The 24,844-nt window shown below is 42.9% G+C and overlaps 1 protein-coding gene across 1 annotated transcript; it reads left to right on the top strand.

Annotated features, from left to right (window-relative positions):
* The first annotated feature begins 814 nt into the window (after positions 1-814).
* Positions 815-24,515, top strand: LOC139784059 (uncharacterized). The gene is made up of 4 exons (XM_071723223.1): positions 815-1,582; positions 15,195-15,243; positions 23,187-23,302; positions 23,418-24,515. The coding sequence occupies exons 1-4, from the start codon at positions 815-817 to the stop codon at positions 24,513-24,515; spliced, it is 2,031 nt and encodes a 676-aa protein (XP_071579324.1).
* Positions 24,516-24,844: the final 329 nt, after the last annotated feature.

The following is a 24,844-nucleotide window of genomic DNA, read 5'->3' as shown; positions in this document are numbered from 1 at the left end:
TCTCGTTTTTGGTTTCTCGCGATTTCGCGGACGCGAATTCACGCGTCTGGCGCCCAACAAGAAAATCGTTTCGTGAAGTGTCGGAGGTGCGAGAGAATCACCGGAGAGGCCTATCATCCCGCTCTCCTTTCCCCTTTTGATCCGGCACACGTCCCGGACCGCTCCGGGATTGAAAAAGTCGTGACAAAATTTGGCGCCCAACGTGGGGCAGCCGAAGATCGTCGAAAGACCATTACGTACAGGGCATTAGCGATTCGTGCGGGTGACAAGGTTATCGCGGATTTCTTATTAATTAAATTGTGTTGTCGAAATAAAGAATGACCCTATCCTTATGTTATATATGCTATGTTTTTTGTATTGCGATATTATTTGTGTTGTGCCATCTTGTGTTCTGGTATAATTCGTTTAACCATTTATTTTCAGCTTTACATGAAATATTATCGGAAACATTAATGGAGTAAATGTGTTTGGGTGGGTTAGCGTTAGATTCGTGATATTCATTGCGGCCAAATAGCGCGTTGGAATTTGGAGAAAGTGCGATCGCGATATCATCGGAATTCTGTTTACGTCGGCGGAAGGCCGCTTCAGAAAAACTATTACTCTCGAGTTACCTTCACATTCCTTTCGCGTGTATTGTTCGCGTGTTATGTTATTCGACTTGAGAATGGAACATCGTGATGAATGAAATTTCGCGAATTTAGTGAATGATTCGGTCGGACGATTAGCGATACTTTTTTTTGGAGCACAGTAGGATTCCGTCGGTTTCTTGCGAGCGGTAGATTTAGCGTTTAAGAAGATTTTGCGATTTTTCGAAATGGATCCAATTGAGCTGAGCGACGAGTGGATTCTCCACGCTACTCGTGAACAGCGAATTGCCGAACTGAGTCGCCGCGGGTTGTCTATCGACGGATCTGACACCGAGCTAGCGCTCCGGTTACTACGTTTGTTGACGGCCGCGCGCCGCAGTGGAGGCTCCGAAAGGGCATCCGATTCGAACCGCGTAGCCAACGCTGACTCGCACCGCATGGCGGACGCTGAGTCGAACCACCCGGCCGACGTCGCGTATCTCGATATTCCGGTAGGCGACATCCGCCCGGATAGCCCGTCCGCGGGAATAGGTGCACACTCGGGGCACAGCCCTTCAAGCGCCCCCGGAGATAACGCGCATAGGGCCTCTCGGGATACGAACGGCAATTCCGCGACGACCATCTATAATATCATGCGGAAATGGGACTTAAAGTTTTCGGGCGCGCGCGGCGAGGATGCCGAGACGTTTCTGTTGCGTGTCGAGGAGGGCCGCGAATTGATCCCCGTTGCGGACGAGGATATTCTGCGATGCCTCCCGTTCTTCCTATCGGGTATTGCGCTTTATTGGTTTCGCGGGAAGCGGGAGCGCCTGACGACATGGACCGCGTTTAAAACCGCGTGGCGTACCCGTTTCGGAGACCCGGATTTTCAGTTCGCACTTCGCGACGAGATAATGCGGCGTACGCAGGGGGAACAGGAGTCCGTGACGGACTACCTGACGTGCTTAAAAACGCTCTTCGATCGATTATCGCCGCCGTGGCGCGAGGAGGAAAAGGTCGGTTACGCACACCGACATATGCTTCCCCATTTACAGACGCAGATACATCGAGACTCGGTTCAAGATATGGACGCGCTCGAACTATGGGCCGCGCGTGCAGAGGCGAGTTGCCGTGCCGCGCAGAACTATTGCGCTCCTCCCCCGCCCGAATACTCTTTCTTCCCGGATTTAGCATACCGAACGCCCAAGTGCGCTAATCGCAATCCGGGGGGGAAACAACGCGACACCGTGGCCGCGCTCGGCGTGTTCCCCGCGAATTCACTTCGACCGGCGGGAGACGTGTAATGACCGCGACTAGTCGAACCGCGAGCGTGAGGGGGGAGGTAAAGGTTCCCGTTAGCATACACGGTAAAACTCGCTACCGACTTCCATGGCCCTTTTACCGTTTACAGGATTCTGTCGCCAGTCGTGTATGAACTCGCCGATTCGTTAGGCAATTCGATGGGAAAAGTCCACATTAAGGACTTGAAACCCTATTTGGAATAAGAGTCGCCCCCCCCTTGAGCCTTTCTGTTATTACGAGAGATTTACGCCTTGAGTCTTTCCCTCCCTTAGGCTATCGCTTATTGAGGGAGAAAGAAGATCTGGGGCTACGATGGAGGCTGACCCCGACCGACTAAATCGGTGGGTCGACCGAATGCTTGCAGAGGACGACCCTGCCGACCGCGTAACCCGATGGGTTAATAGGCTGCTTCGGGTGGATCAAGCTCACCCGGGGTTCTGGCGGGCGCTGGGCGACCGGATGTTCCGGCACTCCCGGCGACATACGGGCGGAACGGAAAGGCGAGATTGGTCCCGAAGAGCGGTGGCCGCCCAGGCCACCGTAGAGACCCAAGACGCGGTCACGCAAACCGTCCCGGTAGTCAGGGAGGTCGGCACACAAGCCAGCCCGGGACGAAGAGCTTCCCCGTCCACCTCATCTGAGGGATCCCGTGAAGGAGATATGCTGTGGTGGTTGCAGCAGTCGCCCGACTGGGAGGGGGCCCGTTCGACGTCGATCTCGGGACTCCGGTCTTACGAGGCCGTTGACTGGCCGTCCGTTCCGCGGGACCCCCGCCCGGAAGCCCCACTGGCGGAAGGAGGCGAGAGGGACGTCGGCCCCGTGGCGAGGGAGACCTGCTGGAACTGCGGCTCTCCCTCCCACTTCGCCTATGAGTGCCCTCAACCGAGGCGAACAGGCCACTGCTACCGGTGCGGCAGAGAGGGGTGCACCGTCCGCACGTGCCCGGAATGCGGCGAGGCTTGGTGTAAGGAGGGCCCGTTTAAGGGAGGCAAAGGTCACGATCGGGGCCAGGAAGCTCCACGAAGGCGAGGACCTCCACCAGGGACACCCCGCTACTAGAGCGCGAGGCGGCACTACCCTCGGGCCTGGCTGGCCTGAGCGGGGAAGAGAGGACTTCGACGGCGCACCTTCGCCCCCCCTTTTTTTTCTCTTTCTTTTCGTTACGAAAATTCCGTTGTTTTTTTTGAACTCAGTCGAAATTGATTTCGCGTTTGCCCCGGATACCGCGGGGTCAAAAATTTTTTTGTGGTTTTAAAACCTGTTCCTTCTTTTTTTTTCTTTTTCGTTTTCCTTCTCTCTTCTCCTCGTACCGCCGTCTGAATCGGCCCTAGTAAGTTAAGCTCGCTTAAAAATTTTTTTGTTGTTGTCCGTAGAAACCCTTTTCGTTTGTGTGTGATCTTAACTTTAATCGGACGTTACCTAAGAGCGAATGCTGTAAGTCCCTAACGAGAGCTCAATGGGCTATGAATAAATATTTTATTGTAAATAGAGTGAAATCCTTGAACCCACCCCCGAGACCTCCGTCCCGTCGTTAGTTTCCGAATTGCGAAAAACATCGCCGTTATAGTAGTCGTCGTATCCGAGAGTAAGCGTTGCCGCGTAAGCCCGACAATACATCGAAGAGCCACGATGGAAATAAAGTTGCGCTCCCGTTCTGGGGTCGGCGCGTCATTTCGCGTTGGTGTTGGTGTGCTCGCCGAGAGCGGCGTAGCGAACTTAGCCACGGTACAAGCCGGCGTACCGGGCTACTAAGGGGTGCATCCCCGTTGTAGTCGACGCGTCCTAAGAATAGAAGGGCGGTCGACTCTGACGAAAAATCGTCGACGCGTCCTAGGAATAGAAGGGCGGTCGACACTTAGCGTGGTTAAATCGTCGACGCGTCCTAAGAATAGAAGGGCGGTCGACATTTAACATGGGTTTAGGCGGTCGGCACCAAGCGCGAGGCAGCTAATCGTCGTAGGCCATCGTAAAAGTCCGACTTGCGTCGTGTCGGTACACGAAGGGAAACGGTCGAAACTTGCGTTCCGAACTACGATTCCGAGGTTCTTGCGACGCGTGGGAAGGGGACTAGAATAAGGACTATTATTTTTGTGTGATTTTTTTTTGTGTTTTGTATCGTCACATCGTGTGTTGGTCTGGAGCCCTTCGCTGGAGATCTCGATCGCACGAGCGCTCTCACGGTAACCCCGGGGAGGCGAGTGGCTAAAGTGGAGGCAACCGAGCCCGGTATGCTCCCTCTTGGGGTGGGGTGTTGTGACGTTGCAGTTTCGCTGCATCGTTGCAGCGCCCCGCCGCCGTCACAAGGCGCGGGTTTCGCGACCTTTTCACGCCCGAGGACGGTTCCACGAATCGATGCGAGATCTCCAGGGGCATATTAGTCATTGCGTTACGATATACTGATCCCTTTTATTTTGTATTATTGCGTGGCGCCTCACCGAGCTGAGACTGGAGTTCCTGAGAGGATACAGAGGAAGCGGACGCGGAGTCGACGAGAAGGATAACGGCGAGAGATCGGACGACGGAAAGCGGATCGAAGCGACCCGCGGGCCGCCGAGAGCGACGGAGCGCAGGAAAACACGCGCGCGGCGCGTGACACAGCGGCGGGCGAGCCCATCATGGCAGGGCCCCGGGACGCCGGGGCGAAATCAGCTCACCTGCCCTCCTCACATTACTGACCGGATCCCGGGATGGTTGGCCACCATTCCCGAACCGACAGGAAGGAACGCGGGGGCCAAAAACGTCCCGTCCGCTGCCGGGAAGAATCCCGGAAAAATTGCCGCGCGAGCGAAGGGCCGTTTAGCGCCCTGCGGAAAGCCGTAATTCACGGCCCTACGCGCGAATCCGCCGCGAGCCTGCGAGCTCACCCCTCATTGGTCCGCGCTCCAACGTCGCGGGGCCGCGTACGCCCGGGGTGGGGTGCGCTATCGATTCCGCCATCGAGCGAAATTTCGGGAGCATTCGTAAATCGTCCTCGGAAATCGACGCACGTCTAGAGTCAAGTCGCGGTAGTGTCTCGCATTCCGGAGCTGAGTACGACGTCCGGCTGCTATCTCTTTCGACCCTTGGGACGACGGCGAGGACCCTCGGAAGAGAATCTGCCTACGGTGAGGTTGCCTCGGTAACGTTTGATGTAGAGCCACGACACCGCTCCCCGGGTCGCGCTCTCGCTCGGGAAAATTCGCGATAATTAGTGTATTCGCCGACAAGGCGTATTTAGCGATCGATAGCGAGAGCGAGGGGCACCGGAATGGTCTCGTGGCCGTGGGATCGCGATCGAAATCTACGAACCTCTGGAGATCGCGGTAGGCGCGTCGATGACGACGTTCGATATCGCGAATACGCCCTTTTCTCGCGCCCTTCACGTCCACGACCGCGTGTCTCGTTAGGCGTAGTATTTCGCCCGGTCGAACCTTAGATTCTGTACGCGAATTAATGGCGTCAGAGGGATATTCGCGTTGGTGTAATCGCGTTACTCACGATTCGCGTTCGGACATTTAGACTATCCTCGCGATATCGGCTACGTTGAGAGATTATTCGCGGAAGGTTGTGTTTCGCCTTAAAATACCATTCGCGTCGACCTAATGTTGCGTCTCGTTATCCCTCGCGGTAATTCCGTAATCTTTCTCGCGTTAATTCGAGTATTTCGCGTTATGCCGAGTGTCTCGGCGCATCATCTTTCGCGTTGGACGATCGCTGACGATCGCGTGTGTTGCGTTCGATCAGAATCGTAATATCGGTTCTTGCGTTAGGCTAAATCGGTCATTTCGCGTTAGTTATCTTTGCGTTAGTTTAAGATTATTACTGCGGTAGATTAAGATTACGATTTGCGTTAGGTTAAGATTATTTGGCGACAGAATCCCGGCACGGGTTTGGGAACTTGCGTTCACGCGCTCCAAGCGTGGCGCATTATCATTTCGCGGTATTTCGCGCTATTATTTCGCGTTTATTTCCGTTATGTCGTAGTCAGTCGTAATTTGTACCGATATTCTATGTTATTTGCCCGCGTTATCTACCACCTGCTATTTGCTTTTGTTTTGCAAGCCCCATTGGCATTTACTGTTCATCCGGGGACCATTACAGAATAAATGTTATTCTTTATTTGTTAATGGCTTGAGTTACAACATTCGTTATTAATTAGGCGTCACCCCGCCGAATACTGCGCTGCCCTTCATCAACCCCGCCCTGCTATTAGGTCGAGCTAGCCATTCCCTCGCACACCGACTCATTTCGTTTTGCGTCTCGTTTTTGGTTTCTCGCGATTTCGCGGACGCGAATTCACGCGTCTGGCGCCCAACAAGAAAATCGTTTCGTGAAGTGTCGGAGGTGCGAGAGAATCACCGGAGAGGCCTATCATCCCGCTCTCCTTTCCCCTTTTGATCCGGCACACGTCCCGGACCGCTCCGGGATTGAAAAAGTCGTGACAATATATATATCGTATATATATAATTTATATTAATTTTTGTATGAAATATTTCGTTCCGTGCAAAATAAAATAATTGAAATAATAAAATAATAATGTATAATAACTATGATCGACTATGATCCAGCTTTCTTGGTAAGAGAAAAATAAGGCATCCCTCGTTTGTCACGTTTACTTTATAAAATGTATTTTCATACCTTGTCACTTTGGCTTCTGTTTTAACCGATCAATGTTGAAGTCTATTAAAATTGAATGTTTCGCATAATTTAAGTGAATGTCTCGTATGTCTGATGGAAATTTGTCGAAAGCGCAGAGATTAAACAAAAATCATCAGTAATCAGTAATATAAATATTAAGATATAAACTCGTTTTTACAAGGTGGCAGTGTCTCATAAACCTGATCTCGTATGTAACCCCATACAAAAAAATCCATAGGTGTTAGAGGTCAGGAGAGCGTGGGGGCCATTCATGCAGAATGCTATGGATGCCTATCCATCTGTTAGGAAATCTTTGATTTAGTATATTACGAGCGAGAAGGGATGTATGAGCAGGATGGCCATCTTGTTGAAAGATAATATTTGGTAATACAGCCAATGGAACATCTTCTAATAAATTAGGTAATGTTTCCTCCAGGAAAGCGGAATAAACTTCTGCTGTGACGTTAATATTTTCCGGAAAGAAATACGGCCCGATAACTTGATTATCTAAAATTCCCATCCAGACATTAATATGGAATTGGCCCTGGATGTGTGTTTTCTTTCGGCAATGAGGATTTTCCTCCGCATAATGATGTTCATTATGTCTGTTTATGTCTGATAATGGAGCGTATTAATTGTTATTAATTTTTTATTAACCATTTATTCTCTAGCGGTCGACAGCAAAGAGCGATTTTCTCCAAATTTTTAGGGAATTACGTTCTTGTGATAACAAAACAATTCAGCAAGTATCTACGACAAGACGCGGTTTCCTTTAATTGTTATTATATTTTTATTAATAATTTATTCTGCAGCGACCGATAGCAAAGAACAATTCTCTCGTCTTGTCGCAAATACTTGCTGAATCGTTTTGTTATCGCAAGAACGTGATTCCCTAAAAATTTGGAGAAAATCGCTCTTTGCTGTCGACCGCTAGAGAATAAATGGTTAATAAAAAATTAATAACAATTAATACGCTCCATTATCAGACATAAACAGACATAATGAACATCATTATGCGGAGGAAAATCCTCATTGCCGAAAGGAAACACACATCCAGGGCCAATTCCATATTAATGTCTGGATGGGAATTTTAGATAATCAAGTTATCGGGCCGTATTTCTTTCCGGAAAATATTAACGTCACAGCAGAAGTTTATTCCGCTTTCCTGGAGGAAACATTACCTAATTTATTAGAAGATGTTCCATTGGCTGTATTACCAAATATTATCTTTCAACAAGATGGCCATCCTGCTCATACATCCCTTCTCGCTCGTAATATACTAAATCAAAGATTTCCTAACAGATGGATAGGCATCCATAGCACTCTGCATGAATGGCCCCCACGCTCTCCTGACCTCTAACACCTATGGATTTTTTTGTATGGGGTTACATACGAGATCAGGTTTATGAGACACTGCCACCTTGTAAAAACGAGTTTATATCTTAATATTTATATTACTGATTACTGATGATTTTTGTTTAATCTCTGCGCTTTCGACAAATTTCCATCAGACATACGAGACATTCACTTAAATTATGCGAAACATTCAATTTTAATAGACTTCAACATTGATCGGTTAAAACAGAAGCCAAAGTGACAAGGTATGAAAATACATTTTATAAAGTAAACGTGACAAACGAGGGATGCCTTATTTTTCTCTTACCAAGAAAGCTGGATCATAGTCGATCATAGTTATTATACATTATTATTTTATTATTTCAATTATTTTATTTTGCACGGAACGAAATATTTCATACAAAAATTAATATAAATTATATATATACGATATATATATATATATATATATATAAATAATCTGAAATAAATGTTATTAGGCACAAGATCCGCTGATAACCGTTTCCATCGTTATTTATAACGATAAAAACGATTATCAGCGGATCTTATGTCTAACAATATTTATTTCAGAATATTAATATTTTATCATTAACATTAATAATTAATTCAATATACTGATGCTAATAAGCATCTTTATGTAAATAATGCTACTGAATCTCATATAAATCTACAAGAAATTTATTACTGAAAAGTATTCATTAAATATTATGATAATTTGCCTTATATAAACTATTCATTAGCATCATATTTAAAATGTATATTTTATACTAATAAACCTCTTGTTTATGAGATTAAGATTAAGATTTTTAAGATGCAGCAGCATCATTTATATAAAGAATTATATAATGCTCATTAGTATTGATATATTAAATTGATTATCAATTTAATGATAAATTATTTATTAATTAAACAAAATGAATATTGTAAGATTTGTTAATGGTGATTTCTGCCATTATTTAAACTTACATTGAATGAAATTTATTAGCCAACTTATAATTTAAATTTGCACACATATGCTAATTGCTGACTTTTGTCCTGTGCATAAACATTGTGTGCAAAAAATAATTTAAGTAATAAAATTATAATATATAATGATTATGATGGTCTATGGTACGAGCTTTTTTCGTAAGAGAGAAGATGTCTTTCGTTTTCTTAATAAAATTTATTTTATAACCTGTATTGTCATCTCGACTTCTGTTTTAACGTTACTGCTACGGAAATCCGTCACAATTGTATTGCAACTTCGGGCGCTAAAAAGTTCATTTTATTGTAAAAAAGATATGCGAGTGATTATAGGTGATGCACCGAAGTCAACGCAATTGTGAACGACCATGCGCGCCTGCTCGAATGGGCAACCCGCCGTACCGCTCTGTATCGTCTTGATACACCCTGTACACTTAAAAACTATATGAAAGCAATGTGTAAGTTTCTACTTGTCTTCAAACGATTTCATTTGTGTTTCAATATCCTTAATAAAAAAAAATTCCTTTATCAAGCAATTGCAAAGAATCCTTTATATTTGTTTTATAATTGGATGAAACAATCTATCGTGATCGATTATTTATTTTGTTCATAATTTCGAAAAAAGTTTGTTCGCCGAAGCAATATTGTCTCTTTCATCGATAGGACCTTGATCCGTTCGTCATTCTCTGTCGCGCGACGTCCAATTATGAAGTGATTCGGTACTTTTGGAGGGCGGGAGGAGCGAAGGGGATACGCGCCAGTAGGCTTATCTGTTCTACCCAACAAGTAATTAATTCAATGACATTGCTCATCGAGCTTCTCATACAAATTAAACCTGACCTTTCGGTTCAGGGAGAAAAAATTTTTTTGATACAATTAGAGCTGCCATACTGCGATAATTGACGGAATAATTTTTTTTATATCACATTGAGTGAAAAAACTTATATTATTATGTGCTACAATTTTTGACAGATTATACCTATATGATTGTATGCTTCTATAAAAAATAATAAATGTCGATCTGATAATAGAAGATAAGTGACGGTGATTAGTAGTTTAAATAATCATCTAATTGATCTATTCATACAAAGATTGTCGATTCTCAAATTGATTCATCTTTCGTCTCGTTCTCGAGCGCTTGAAACACAAAGAAACTCCGGCCGTGTTGACTTGTCGAAGGAAAAATAAAGATGCGTGTGCGAGAATGGGATGGCATGACCTCGAAGGGCGCGGTCGAGTTCACACTAGACTGAAGCTGCCCTTGTGCCTAACCGGCCTTGAGACGGCTCGACCTGCCCTACCCCGACGATCCGGCATTCTCATAGCACATATGCGATTTCTCGTTCACACAAAGATCAGCGTTTCCTAAATTCACCGTTCGGTGAATAATCTTTGTGCGAAAACACGTCTAACGATGAAATCTCCTGTCCGTGGAAACGCTAATAAATAAAAATTGTATTTTAGTTCAAGTAGACTTTGACAGAATTTATCATTTGTATGGATATAATAACTTTATAATTTAAAAAAAAATTCAAAGTTTACCTTCTCCTAATTCTTCTTCCATATTATTAGGTGAATTATCCTCCTCTTCAATATTTATAGCTGCTGAACTATCCATAGCTGAAATATCCATTGTAACAGCTGCAAAAATTACTTGTTTGAATATGTAAAACATTATGTTGTAAAGAAAAAATGATAAAATTACAAACCAAGATTTTCATTTTCAGCTGAAGAGCAGCATGCTGTATCATTTTTGGGCAATGTCAGCATTTTTGGAGTTACTAGAAAAGAAAAAACTTTACAATAAAAGTGAAGTTAATGTATTACATTGTTCGCTTAATATGCGTATTAAATGAAAATTAATTACTCCATTGCCATACATGAAAACTGTTAAAATTTTTATTAAACACTCACCAGTCGAAATATTTTGACGTGCATAATTTAACAGTGCTGAAGCAAAAGCCATATCTACTGTGACGTTGCAGTTTCGCTGCATGGTTGCAGCGCCCCGCCGCCGTCACAAGGCGCGGGTTTCGCGACCTTTTTCACGCCCGAGGACGGTTCAACGAATCGATGCGAGATCTCCAGGGGCATATTATAATTGCGTTACAAATTACTGATCCCTTTTATTTTATTTTGTATCATTTGCGTGGCGCCTCACCGAGCCGAAGACCGGAGTTTCCTGAGAGGATGCAGAGGACGCGAAAGCGGAGTCGACGAGAAGGGTAACGGCGAGAGACCGGACGACGGAAAGCGGATCGAAGCGACTCGCGGGCCGCCGAGAGCGACGGAGCGCAGGAAAACACGCGCGCGGCGCGTGACACAGCGGCGGGCGGACCCATAATGGCAGGGCCCCGGGACGCCGGGGCTAAATCAGCTCATCTGCCCTCCTCACACTGCTGACCGGATTCCGGGATAGGCGGCCGCCATTCCCGAACCGAAAAGGAGGAACACGGAGGCAGACACGTCCCGTCCGCCGCCGGGAAGAATCCCGGAAAAGTTGCCGCGCGAGCGAAGGGCCGTTTAGCGCCCTGCGGAAAGCCGTAATTCACGGCCCTACGCACGAATCCGCCGCGAGCCTGCGAGCTCACCCCTCATTGGTCCGCGCTCCAACGTCGCGGGGCCGCGTACGCCCGGGGTGGGGTGCGCTATCGATTCCGCCATCGAGCGAAATTTCGGGAGCATTCGTGGATCGTCCTCGATAACCGACGCACGTCAAAGGCCAAGTCGCGATATTCTCTTCGCGTTAAGTCGCATTTTGGGAGCATTTGAGTACGACGTCCGGCTGCTCTCTTTCGACCCTTGGGACGACGGCGAGGACCCTCGGGAGAGAATCTGCCTACGGTGAGGTTGCCTCGGTAACGTTTTATGTAAAGCCACGACACCGCTCCCCGGGTCGCGCTCTCGCTCGGGAAAATTCGCGATAATTAGCGTATTCGCCGACAAGGCGTATTTAGCGATCGATAGCGAGAGCGAGGGGCACCGGAATGGTCTCGTGGCCGTGGGATCGCGATCGAAATCTACGAACCTCTGGAGATCGCGGTAGGCGCGTCGATGACGACGTTCGATATCGCGAATACGCCATTTCTCGCGCCCTTCACGTTCACGACCGCGTGTCTCGTTATGCGTAGTATTGCGCCCGGTCGAATCGTAGATTCTGCACGCGATATTAATGGCGTCAGAGGGATATTCGCGTTGGTTTAATTGCGTTACTTACGATTCGCGTTCGGGCATTTAGACTATCCTCGCGATATCGGCTGCGTTGAGATATTATTCGCGGTAGGATGTGGTTCGCCTTAAGATACCATCCGCGTCGACCTAAGGTTGCGTCTCGTTATTACTCGCGGTAATTCCGTAATCTTTCTCGCGTTAATTCGAGTATTTCGCGTTATGCCGAGTGTCTCGGCGCATCATTTTTCGCGTTGGACGATCGCTGACGATCGCGTGTGTTGCGTTCGATCAGAATCACTGGCGTAATCTCAGTTCTTGCGTTAGGATAAATCGGTCATTTCGCGTTAGTTATAATATTGCTCGCGGTACTTCCGTATATTTTCTCGCGTTAGTTTAGTATTTCGCGTTTCGTCGAGCGCCCCGGCGCCTTTATTCTTCGCGTGAGGATATCCCTGGCGATATCACATGTTGCGTTCGTTCCTTCTTGCGTTGGGACGTTACTCGCGTCGCGTTCGTTGCGTTAGTTTAAGATTATTCTTTGCGTTAGTTTCAGATTATTACTTGCGGTAGATTAAGATTATGACTTGCGTTAGGTTAAGATTATTTGGCGACAGAATCCCGGCACGGGTTTGGAAACTTGCGTTCACGCGCTCCAAGCGTGGCGCATTATAATTTCGCGGTATTGCGCGCTATTATTTCGCGTTTATTTCCGTTATGTCGTAGTCAGTCGTAATTTGTACCGATATTCTATGTTATTTGCCCGCGAGCTTTTCTACTATTGTTAGCTGTGAAATTATATGATCTCGATGATTTGGTAAGTTTAGTTTTCCTCACACGTTCTCTTGCTGCGCCTTCCGCGCGTATACTGAGTTAACGTAATTTTCCGTTTATTTCTGGCGTCCGCGTTATCATATTTTGTATTCGAAATTTGACGCCCGCGTTATCTACCACCTGCTATTTGCTTTTGTTTTGAAAGCCCCATTGGCATTTACTGTTCATCCGGGGATCATTACAGAATAAATGTTATTCTTTATTTGTTAATGGCTTGAGTTACGACATTCGTTATTAATTAGGCGTCACCCCGCCGAATACTGCGCTGCCCTTCATCAACCCCGCCCTGCTATTAGGTCGAGCTAGCCATTCCCTCGCACACCGACTTATTCGTTTTGCGTCTCGTTTTTGGTTTCTCGCGATTTCGCGGACGCGAATTTACGCGTCTGGCGCCCAACAAGAGAATCGCTTCGTGAAGTGTCGGAGGTGCGAGAGAATCACCGGAGAGGCCTATCATCCCGCTCTCCTTTCCCCTTTTGATCCGGCACACGTCCCGGACCGCTCCGGGAGTGAAAAAGTCGTGACACTACATGCAAATAATAACATTAAAGAAAATGACAAAAAGAAATAGATTTAAGCAAGAAAGAAGAAAAAGGAGAAATAGAAAAGACATTCAAAGTAAAAGAATTATCACAGTAACTCCCACACAAAGAAGAATATAAAAAATTATTAGTAAAAATTATAATTATTAGTAATTATTAGTATTGTAAGATTAAGTACATATTACAAGTAAATAAAATAGTTATTAAAAAAACTAAAAGTTTAAGTTAAATTTTAGTCACCTTTTCCTTTCTCACAATTATCAATATATATTTTTCATGTAAAAAAATTACAAAAATTTACATAAACCCGTTATACGGTTATTGTATAATTTAATCTATGCACCGTATAAGAGGATATAAAATAAATAAGTATAACTAAATTTTTTCAATTATAATAAAAATATTGAACATAACCTTCAACTTACCGTTTTCTGCTTTTACGGCATCATCGTGGCTTAATTTTAAGTTATATACTTCTTGTAATTCTGGGTCGAATATCTGTACCTCTGTAAATTCCATAGCAATCTTCTTCTTCTTCACTTTTCCTGGCCTGATCTCTACCTGATGATTTCTACCTGACTATTTCGCTTTACTATTGCACTGTTCGCACTGTTCACAGAGCTTGCAAACGCTATCGCTACCTATGCACCACCTCGGAAGGAAGAGCGTTGGTAGCGAGCAGTTATGACGTATAACACTACCAGTAATGACGTCACGACAGCGTTTGGTAGCGCTATCATAGAGCTCCGCGAACAGCCAGTAGCGCTAGGTAGCGCTAATAGCGTCTCCCCGAACGCACCCAAGGTCTTCCGCCGCACTTCGAGCTGTTTGGATCCAAAATGGCGACCACAACGCTCAGCTGATCCAAGGTCCGCGAATGGCGAACTACGCACACAGAAACAACTATTGTACGACGTGCACTAATACACAGTCACTGGATCCAAAATGGCGGCCGTCGGAAGACCTTATGTAGCGTCGCTACCGACTCGCCATTTACCGACTTTGCTCCATATCTACTAAGACAGCCTGTTTCAGGAAATTATTACGTTAAATATTTGAAAATTTTCATTATTATACCACAGAGTTTTGAGAAATTGAACGGAGGTGTACACACCCTAGCTTTAACTTTAGCCGCGTTTAAATCAGCTACATCTTGAAAATGTAATCTACATTTATTATCTGGGACATGAAAAAAGCTGGAAAACGCATCGGAAAGATCGCCGATGTGCTTGACGTGATCTCGTTGCACCTTGAGCAGATTTACGCCGCCGGTGGCAGTTTGAATGCCGTATTCGTGCAAGGTTAAAGGCCAGAAAGCTGATTCTATTTGATTTCCACATTGTCCAACTGAGATATTAAAAAAAAGAGAGAGAAAGAATGAAGAGAACAAGTCATTTTTCAGGTCCACACCGCCTTCAGTCCATACTTGACAAGATCATTTGGACATCGGTTGCACGCATTTACCTTGCACTGTAACAAATTGGCTAATTATCGTATCCCGAATCTAGACCGTAGAATCGATCGCGATTTTCTGCCGATGTTAAGGCCCGTATTCATAGCCAGTTTTATAGATGTTAGCCTTAAATTGATAGAAATAAACCTTAAGTCGTAGGTAAATAAACCAATCTTCGATTACTTTAATGTAAGATAATTTTTTGTTTTTTTTTTTCGTTTTTAAGACTAATAATAAAGCAACAAACGCTAAAATTAGACCAACAATTATCAGCAAACGATTACGCATCGATTAGGTTTTTTTGAAATTGAAAATAAAATTTTTCCGGCTAACTTAACGCTTTTTTCTTTTTTAATTTAAAAAAAATTAAGAACCAACAAACGTTGCAATTAGGCCAACAATCACCAACAAACGACCAACAAACGATTAAAAAAAAAAAATTAAAAAAGTCGAAATTGACCAGCTAAGTTACCGGAGCCCCGATTCGCCGCCATTTTTTTGCGGGGACCAATACGTGAATCCTCGCAAAAACATGGTGGCGAATTGGAACCCAACAGATCAAAGGTGCCGACAAAAAGTGCTCCTACTGGTTATGCTGTAGAGTTCCTATAATAAGAGTCAGGACAAACCGCCGCCATGTACAGCCAAATTTACGTTGGTTATACTGATTTGTCACTTTTAGGTTGTCACTTTTTGATTTGTCACTTTTAATTTCGGTTAGATTGTTTATAATTCAGTTAAGATCGTAGGTTATAAAAGTTATGTCAATTATTTATATCAATATCATATGACTTAATAATTAAATAAAATTTATTTACTTAGTTAAATATACATATGTAACATTGTTAAATATGTACAAAATATAATGTTGAATAGTATGTAGACTATATAGCACTTTGGTCTTAATTATTGTTTCTTTTTACAAACGTCATGTTTAAAATTCGCGGTTGCTTGGCTGTTACATATGGCGGACCAATCAAAAATCGTTACCACATTGGCTTAACTCTTATTGGCTGCGTTCGGAAACGTCCCCCGGGTACACACGGGTATACTCTCTTCTCCTTCTAACTCGCTGAGATAAAAGAGAAGAAAGTATACTCGTGTGCACTCGGGTGACGTTTCCGAACGCAGCCATTATAGGAACTCTATTATGTTGTGGTATAGCGGTGTAAACTAGGCCATTGTTTCTTTTTTTCATGTTCTTTTCCGTCAATGAATTGCAAGTTGCAAGGTATGTAATTAATGTCTTGTTGTATTTTAAGTTTAGATATAAGCAACAGATAAATGTTAGAGAAATTTATTTGTTACAATATTTCAGGATATGTTTTATGTTACATGTAAAAAGCTTTTTCTAAAGAAAAACTCTTATAGGTTGGAATTACTTTGTGCAATAATTGAATCACATTTATAATACATGCTGTAATTAATTAATTATAAAGTTTATATTGTGAATATAAATATGACACACACATGCACACACAATGACATTTACACATAAATTTTTTTAAACACGCAAAATAATTATTGTATAATATTGTGAGTTTAATAAATAAATTTAAAAATATATTTTATTTTATTTTATAGATGGAAATTGTAGAAGGAAAAAGAGAAGGAACTATTAAGTATATATATGAAGGTTATACATACCATTTAGATAAGCGTAATAATATTTTTTGCTGCGCTAATCGAAAATTGACAAAATGCACAGCTCGTTTGATAAAAAATAATAATAATTTTACTATCAAATGTTCACATAATCATGACCCTAATTCACAGCTTAGTGATATTATCAAATTAAAAGAAGATATGAAAGATATGTCAAAAGAAACTAGTTTCAAACCGAAAGAAATATTTGACTTTGCTTGTCGAAGGTAACATTTTTATTATGATAAATAATTAAGACTTATAAGTAATATACATTTTTATTTACAGAAATCCACTTGTGGGTTCATATATCACATATTCATTTATGAGATCAATTCTGCATCGAACAAGAAATAGCTGCTTTCCTCCTATACCAAATTCTATGGAAGAATTAAAAGATAGTTTGTTAAACTATGAGGCAGTAAAAGAAATATATAAAGGACATGTCATATCTACTAATAATGAAATAGCTATAATTTTTAGTATTGATATTTTATTAGGTGCATTAGCAGCATCTACAGAAATATATATGGATGGAACATTTTCTGTAAGTATTGTTCTTGCGCATGTTTATATATATGTGTATATATATATATATATATATATATATATATATATCTTGATATAACATTTTTAACTACATAAGTATACTATTAATTACATATTAATTTTTGTTATAGGCTGTTCCACGATTTCCACATGTTGCACAAATGTATACAATACATATTCGATACATGGAAACAGTAAGTTGAAATATTGAAATATTTCTAATTATATATATATAATTACATTCACCTTATATCACATTTGTGTAATGATAATAAATATACATATATTTTTTTTAGAACATTGCTGCAGTATATATTTTGTGTGAAAAACGTACCATATCAATGTATAATGCTATTTGGAATAAGATTAAAGAATTAGCTCCTGATTTAGAAAAAAATCTACAATTTATTATGACAGATTACGAAAGAGCAGTAATGTCATCAATGAATGAGAATTTTCCTCAATCTGAAATTCATGGCTGCTGGTTTCATTTTAACCAGGTATTTCTTTCTTTTATTCTTAATAATAAAAAATAAATTGCTGCACTTGTATTGCTTTATATAAATGTTTATATAGATAAAATTAACAAAATAAATTTTTAAAATTATATCTGTTTGTATAGGCATTGCACAACATAGGCAATTTTTGCACAACACGATAAATAGTACGATGTGTTGGATGCACACGCCCGGGAAATCGTTCCGAGTCGCGGCACACACATTTTTCTGCGCTAGTTAGCAAGCAACTATCACATTTTTATATTCTTGAGAAGTAAATCTTATTGTCGCTATCAAATACCGCGCGAACACTTATCGACTGATCCCGAGATTCCTGCGTATGTTTTTCTTTTGTCTACAGTCGCCGAAAGTCAATTGTTTCTGGCTAGATTCGCCTACACAACTTCTTGTGCAGTTGCGTAAACCTTCGCATAGTAATAGACAGCAACAATGCGATTTACTTCGGAGGAATATACCAATATGATAGTGGCCTACGGGCTAGCAGGTGAAAATACGCGTGCCGCGGCTCGGATATATGCGGAACGATTTCCCGGGCGTGTGCATCCAACACATCGTACTATTTATCGTGTTGTGCAAAAATTGCGTGAGACAGGTTGTCTTGTGCATAATAGAAGAGACATACCAGTGCGTCGTCGTGTTCGAGACGAAGAGAGAATACTCGACGCATTTTATGAAAATCCGAACAACAGCGTGCGTCGTGCAGCATGCGAGTTTCATCTCTCTCGGTACGAGGTGCATCGCACTTTACGAGAGAATGATTTGCATCCGTACCACTACCAGCGGGTGCAACAGCTTTTAGCGCGAGATCTAGAACCACGGATATACTTTTGTGAAGGTATTGTCATTATCAACTTTTTATATTCGCGGTAATTTGAGTGTACAATAATTAGAAACTGTGGAAAAAAACATACGTAGGGTTCCTCGCGCAATGCCGACGGAATTTATCTTTCCCGGATAACATTCTGTGGACCGACGAAGCGACGTTTACACCAAACGGCGTATTCAATTCCCGGAATTTCGTTTATTGGTCGGATGAAAACCCGCACGTCGTCCGTGAGGGTAATTTTCAATATCGCTGGTCCATAAACGTATGGGCGGGAGTAATCGGGAATCAAGTGGTAAGTAAAAGTAGAAAGAAAGCAATTTTCTCTTGTTGTTTAAGTGAAGAAACATTTTTATTCATTATTTCCAGATCGGTCCATATTTCCTCCCACCGCGTTTAACTGGCAATATTTATGCCAATTTTATTGAGAATGAATTGCCAGTTCTTCTCGCGGATGTGCCCCTTCGCGTACGGGCGCAGCTAATTTTTCAGCACGACGGAGCTCCGGCTCATTTTAGTCGTCAAGTGCGCGAAATATTAGACGCGCGTTTTCCGGATAGGTGGATGGGTCGTGGTGGCCCAATCGCCTGGCCGGCACGGTCGCCAGATTTAAATGTATTAGACTTTTTTGTATGGGGTCATATAAAAAGTCTAATCGAGCAGCGGCGTAATGGTGGAGAAAACGAGGTACGTGAAGCTATTGTTGCGGCCTTCGATACTATTACGCCGGACATGGCGCACCGTGCGACGCGCAATATTGTACGAAGGGCCGAACTCTGCATACGAGAGAGAGGACGGCACTTCGAACAATTTTTGCATTAAATAATGAGAGTGGATTAGGCCTACCGGGGAAACCACTATAAAAAAAACGCACCAAGCTATCTACCGCAAGGTGGTGTGGAAATGATAGCGTATCATTTTCCTGCCATCGAAAAGGCGAGAGGCTAAGAGCCAGCGCACGTACATTGCCGTAGTATCTTACGCCTTACGTACAGAAATTACGTACGAGAATGTTGCGTTACGCGGCACGTACGCAGCAAAAAATCGTGTTTATACGTTAAAATATCCTTGTGTTACCAAAATTTAATTATTACTTTAATGTAAAATACACATACAACAACTATGTTATTATTTTCTTAACATTTTCATATGTTACATTTATGTCAACGTGAGAACTTAACATTTTATGCGTATGTCATGTAGAAATTAAATATTATTTTGAGTTCTTTTAATACAATTATTTTTTAAAAAATAAAACGTCTTATGGTGCGTGTCTACCTGCGAGTAAAACTCTCGAGAGTAGCTCTCGAGATTGATTCTCGCAAATGGACATATTCCTGGAGAGTACCTAACGGAGAATGAATCGCAGCTCTCGGCGAGCGAACTTATTCAATAAGTTCCTTTGTGTCATCAAAGGAACAAACTTTTGCTATCTCGGTTTTTACTCTCAACATGTAGCTCTCAAAATACGAACAGCGTTCGAGCTTGGCGAGCTGATCTCCGAGAGTAAAATAACGTCGTGTCGATTTGCGAGTAGGTCTTGACAAGTTTGCTCGCCGAGAGTTGCGAATTCATTCTCCGTTAGGTACTCTCAGGAGTATGTCCATTTGCTAGAATCAATCTCGAGAGCTACTCTCGAGAGTTTTACTCGCAGGTGGACACGCACCATTACTCGCAGGTGGACACGCACCGTTAAAGTTATTCTAACATAAACAAAAGTTAAAGTAAAGCTTTAAATAATCGTAAACTTTGACATACAAAATAATTAAATTCACTAAAATTAAATAAATATTTCTATTACACATAATTCAAGCTAAACTAATTAATATTATCTAAGGCGTAAGACGCTACGGCAATGCCTGTGCAATACGTGTGCTGGTTAATACTTATTCGCCGCAGTGTATGTCATCTGTCGCTCGCCGCTCGCCACGCGCCGCGCGCCCCTCACCGTTCGTCACGCGCCGCGCGCCCCTCACCGCTTACCGCGCGCCGGGCACCGTGCCAGCCAAGACGCCGAGACCCGCCTCTATCGCTCCTTGCGCGCTCATTCGCTCAGACGTTTCTATTAATAACTCGTTAACTATTGCAAATTTTGCAAAATGGTACAGGACTTTTCTTTTCAGTTTGACCCAATCTACCCCAGCCATTCGGCTGGATACTTTTATTTCTAACACCCTGTATATTTATTGCATATCCCCATGGGGTTTACAAGGCGTTTTGTTTTTACGAGGAACGTACCCAAACTTCTACAAGCAAAATCGAAAACTTAAACAAATACAATCAATCAAAAATACTCAATCAAAAATACAATCACAAAACTAAATTATTACTGAATCATTCTTTCTCCTGTTCTTCTTTGTCTTCTTTCTCTTCCTCTCTTGCGTCGGTACCCCTCCCTGGCCTTCCGCCCGTTCGTCCCATCCTCATTTACACCAATCCCTCTTCCCTACCTCCCCCTTATCCTCGTCTGGCTCCATCAGCAATTTCTTTTCCAAATCCTTGGAAATTTCCTCTTCCTCCGATCTCCCCGATCTCTTCCTTAGCCTGCCTTCCATTTTCTCCTCTCTCTTCTCTCTCTCCCTATCTCTCCTTTCCACCGACTTATCTTTGTCTATCTTCACTCCTAAGCTGTTTCCAGCCTTTCTCCTCGCCTCTATCACCCGCCATTTCTCCTCTTCGTCTTTCAGCTTCACCAGAAGCGTTATCCATGCTCCTCTTTGACCCACTATACATACCTCTCTCACAGTAACCCTTATCCTTAGTCCTTCCGCAAACACCTCCTTCACCTTCTCCCAATTCGAGCCCTTGTCCCCCCATACCTCCTTCTCCGCCCTTAATATTACATTTCTCTTCCTTTGCTCCTCCTCACTACTCTCACCCACCCCCGCCCACCATTTCTTCCTTACCCCCACTCCCTCCTCTTTGTCTTCTTTCTTCCTTTTACCTCCATTTTGCTCCATTCTCTCTATCTTCCTCTCCATTCTCCTCACTTTCTCCTCAAGCTCCTCTATCCTCTCCTCTTTCTTTCTCTCCTCCTCTTTCTTCTCCTTCACCATCTTCCTTACCTTCTCTTCTAGCTCCTCTATTCTCTCCTCCTTCCTTCTCTCCGCTTCTTTCTTTTCCTTCTCCACCTTCCTTAGTTTCTTCTCCATAATCCTTTCCACCGCCTTCGCTATTATTCTTCCTTCTTCCTCCATCCTGATTAGTCCTAGGTAATCTGTAATAATTTAATTTAGTCACCTCCTCTTTCTTCCCCTTTCCTCTTTCCTCCTCACTCTCCCCCCTACTCCCCCTCTCCCTCACCTCGTTCCTTCTTCTATCTCCACCGTCCCCCCTTTTCCTCTCCTTCTTTCCTCCTCTAGTTCCATCATCCATTCCTCCCCTCCTCCGTCCTCATCTAGCACCCATCCCACCGCTTCCTGCCAGCTACCACTTCCTGATTCCCATCTCCTACAATCCTCCCACACATGCTCCCATGATTCCTCCCTGTGCTCACATAACCTACATTTCTTCTTCTCTTCCGTTTCCCAGTATTTGCTCTCTCTCATCTCATTTCCTAATCTAAACCTCGCCACCCTGTTCCATCTGCTCTCTCCCCATCCTTTCTTCAAATACCCCGGAATGCCCTCTCCTTTTACCACCTTGTACCATCTGTTATACTCCGCACCCTCGATCCTTTCCCATCTCTCTCTTCTTTGTACTTCCTTGTCCCCTCCGAACAGTTTGTGGAACCATTCTTCTTCGTCATGTCTCAGTTTTTCCAGCTCCTTCAATTCAACACCTCTGCCTTCAAAAAACTTTCCTTTTTCTCTCTCCCAGTTTGATCTTGTTTTCCCTTCTTTCTCCTTTCCCTTCACCTCCTCCCAGCATAGCCTTGCCAATTCGCTTCTCCTACCCTCCTCTAGTTTTCTCTCGAATCTCCAAGCTCTCATCCCTGCCCTCCTTCTCAGCTTATCCCTTTGCGTCTTCTCCCTAACTAGATACCATGGCGTTCTCCCATCCACTCCCAGTCCCCATCTGATATACCTTTCTTCCAATTTTTCCATTCCTTCCCTTTCTATCCATCCCCATATTTCCGCTCCATATCCCATTACTGTCCACACCAGTCTATCAAATAGCCACAATCTTTTTCCCCAGTCTCTCCCAAATCTCCTCTTCCCTATCCCCCAGATCTTCCCCATCACTGCCGCCGCCTTCTTGATCCTTTCCCTTACCTGCGCTTCTTGTCCTCCATTCCTTTGGAACATGTACCCTAAATATCGAAATTCCTTCACCTCTCCTAATTCTTTTCCTTCCCACCTCCATCTTCTCTTACTGTCCCTCCCTCCTCCTTTCCTAAATCTCATTATCTTTGTTTTCCCCACGTTCAATTCCAATCTCTTCCTACCTAGATATCCCTCTAATCTTTCAAGCATACTCCTCATTTGATCCTCATCCTCTGCAATTAACACTACGTCATCGGCATACGCCAACGTATATATCCTCTTACCTCCTAGCATTATCCCTCCCCATTTAACTCTGCCCATTTCCTCCTCCATATCTGCTAACATTATGTTGAAAAGTAACGGACTCAGCGGACACCCCTGTCTTACCCCCCTCCCCGTCCAGAACTCTTCTCCTATTTTGTTTCCCACCCTTACCCTACTTTTCGTCTCCCTCAGAATCTCCTCCGTCCTCCTCACCAGCCCTTCCCTTATTCCTCTTTCTCTCATTGCTTTTATTAATACCCCTCTATCTACCGAGTCAAACGCCGCCTTAAGATCCACAAAACATGCTATCAGTTTTCCCCCTTTCTTCTCCAACTTTCTGTTCACCAGGTAATTCAACACATAAATGTTATCTATTGTTCCCATTTATATCGATGGAAAGAGGATGTAAAACGAGGAGGAACTCATTTTGATAAATGGTACTCCATCGACCACGAAACATACGCACGATTTGTGGAAGCTAGGATGAATATGGAGCAGGTAAAATATTATAATTTCAAAATAATGTAATTTTTGCAGACGATTAATGTAAAAGGTATAAAAACGAGTAAAATAAAAAAAATATATATATAAGAACGATTCTATCTGTTTTCAGGTATTGACGAGAACGTTACAACAGTGGGCGATGAACGCAGCTTTCCCTTTTCTGTCGGACAACTTTAATTTCGTTGCCAGTAAACCTTGGGTGGAACGATTTAAGAAAAAGCACAAGATCAGGCAGCGGAAAATAACGAAGTATGTAAGCCACGCAGAATTTGCTACGATCGAGGAAGTATTGGCAGCTGCAGAAAAATTTCAAATGCAAACCAAAATACTCATTCGTAATTACGATCCTAATTTTTTTATCAATACGGATCAAACGGGTTGTCAGTACCAATCGACATATAATAGAACGCTTGCCGCACAAGGATCAAAAACAGTTTCTGTGACCAAACGAAATTTGAATAACATCACTCATTCTTACACGGCACAGTATACATTGACAGCATCAGGAAAGATTCTTCCATTTGTCTTTTTATGCATGCGAGAACCGTCTGGAAAGTTTGGTCCTAATGTGCAGAAGAAAGTAGACGAATTGAGTAACAAATTCAAGAACGTTGTTGTTACTTGCACAAAATCTGGCAAATTTACAAAGGAGATATACAAAACGTTTTTGCAAACTGTTGTGGTTCCTTATGTACAAAAAAATAATTTTATTTTAATTATTGATTCATGGGGAGGACAAACAGATTTAACTCTTCACGATACCATCTTTGAAGACGAAAAAGGAGCAACCACGTGCACTCTAAAAATAATTCCACCCAAGTGCACTCCACTTTGTCAACCATGTGACGTCTATTTTTATCGGCAAGTTAAAATTTTTATTAAAAAGATCCAAAATGCCCCCGACTTATTAAAGGAACAACGAGAAATTGCTACGAGGGAAGATGCAATCAAAATACATTCTCTACTTTTGCATCAATTAAGCGCTCCAGATTTCATTCCAATGATTCAATATGCATGGTTTGCTTCAAAATTGACGGAAGAAAGAACTATTTTTGTAAATGTTAACGATTTGTGTTTTCCGGTATCGTTATTAAAAAAACCGTGTGCTTGTCAAAACGTCGCTTTTATAAAATGTGCTTGGTGTTCTAAAAATTTATGTTTTTCTTGTTTTTACGATAAGTACCATCCTGAAACATGTTCTGTATAATACAATAAACGTTAAATGTGATTAAAATAAAATAAAAATTGTCTCCATTATCTTGCATACACTTTTTTCTTACAAAAAAGACGCATCAAAACAAAAATGTAACGGAAAAATTCACTTGATATCCACCAAAATATTATTTTTATTTAAATTAATTTAAATATTTAAATATTTTTTAAATTAATTTTCTCGTAAACTAAGGCCCGTCGCGACTTTTCCGTTTACTGACGTATACAGGGGGACACCCCCTACAACATATATAAAAATGAAAAGAATCCATTATTACCAGGGTTGATACTCCCCTTATCGGGTGTATCGGTACACCCGGTACA

This window comes from Temnothorax nylanderi, unplaced genomic scaffold (assembly GCF_030848795.1).
Source record: "Temnothorax nylanderi isolate EJ_2023f unplaced genomic scaffold, tnyl_v1.0 TNYL_tig0579_pilon, whole genome shotgun sequence".
Taxonomy (NCBI): domain Eukaryota; kingdom Metazoa; phylum Arthropoda; class Insecta; order Hymenoptera; family Formicidae; genus Temnothorax; species Temnothorax nylanderi.
Note: the sequence above shows the minus strand (reverse complement) of the source record. Positions and strands in the feature narration are given on the sequence as shown.

Bases quoted from the DNA above. Each gene is read 5' to 3' on its own strand.
- LOC139784059 (XM_071723223.1), top strand. From the start codon at position 815: ATGGATCCAATTGAGCTGAGCGACGAGTGGATTCTCCACGCTACTCGT. The intron at 1,583-15,194 runs GTCGGTTACGCA...CGTTGCAATTAG, and splicing joins CGTGGCGCGAGGAGGAAAAG to GCCAACAATCACCAACAAAC. The intron at 15,244-23,186 runs AAAAAAGTCGAA...TCTATTGTTCCC, and splicing joins ACGATTAAAAAAAAAAAATT to ATTTATATCGATGGAAAGAG.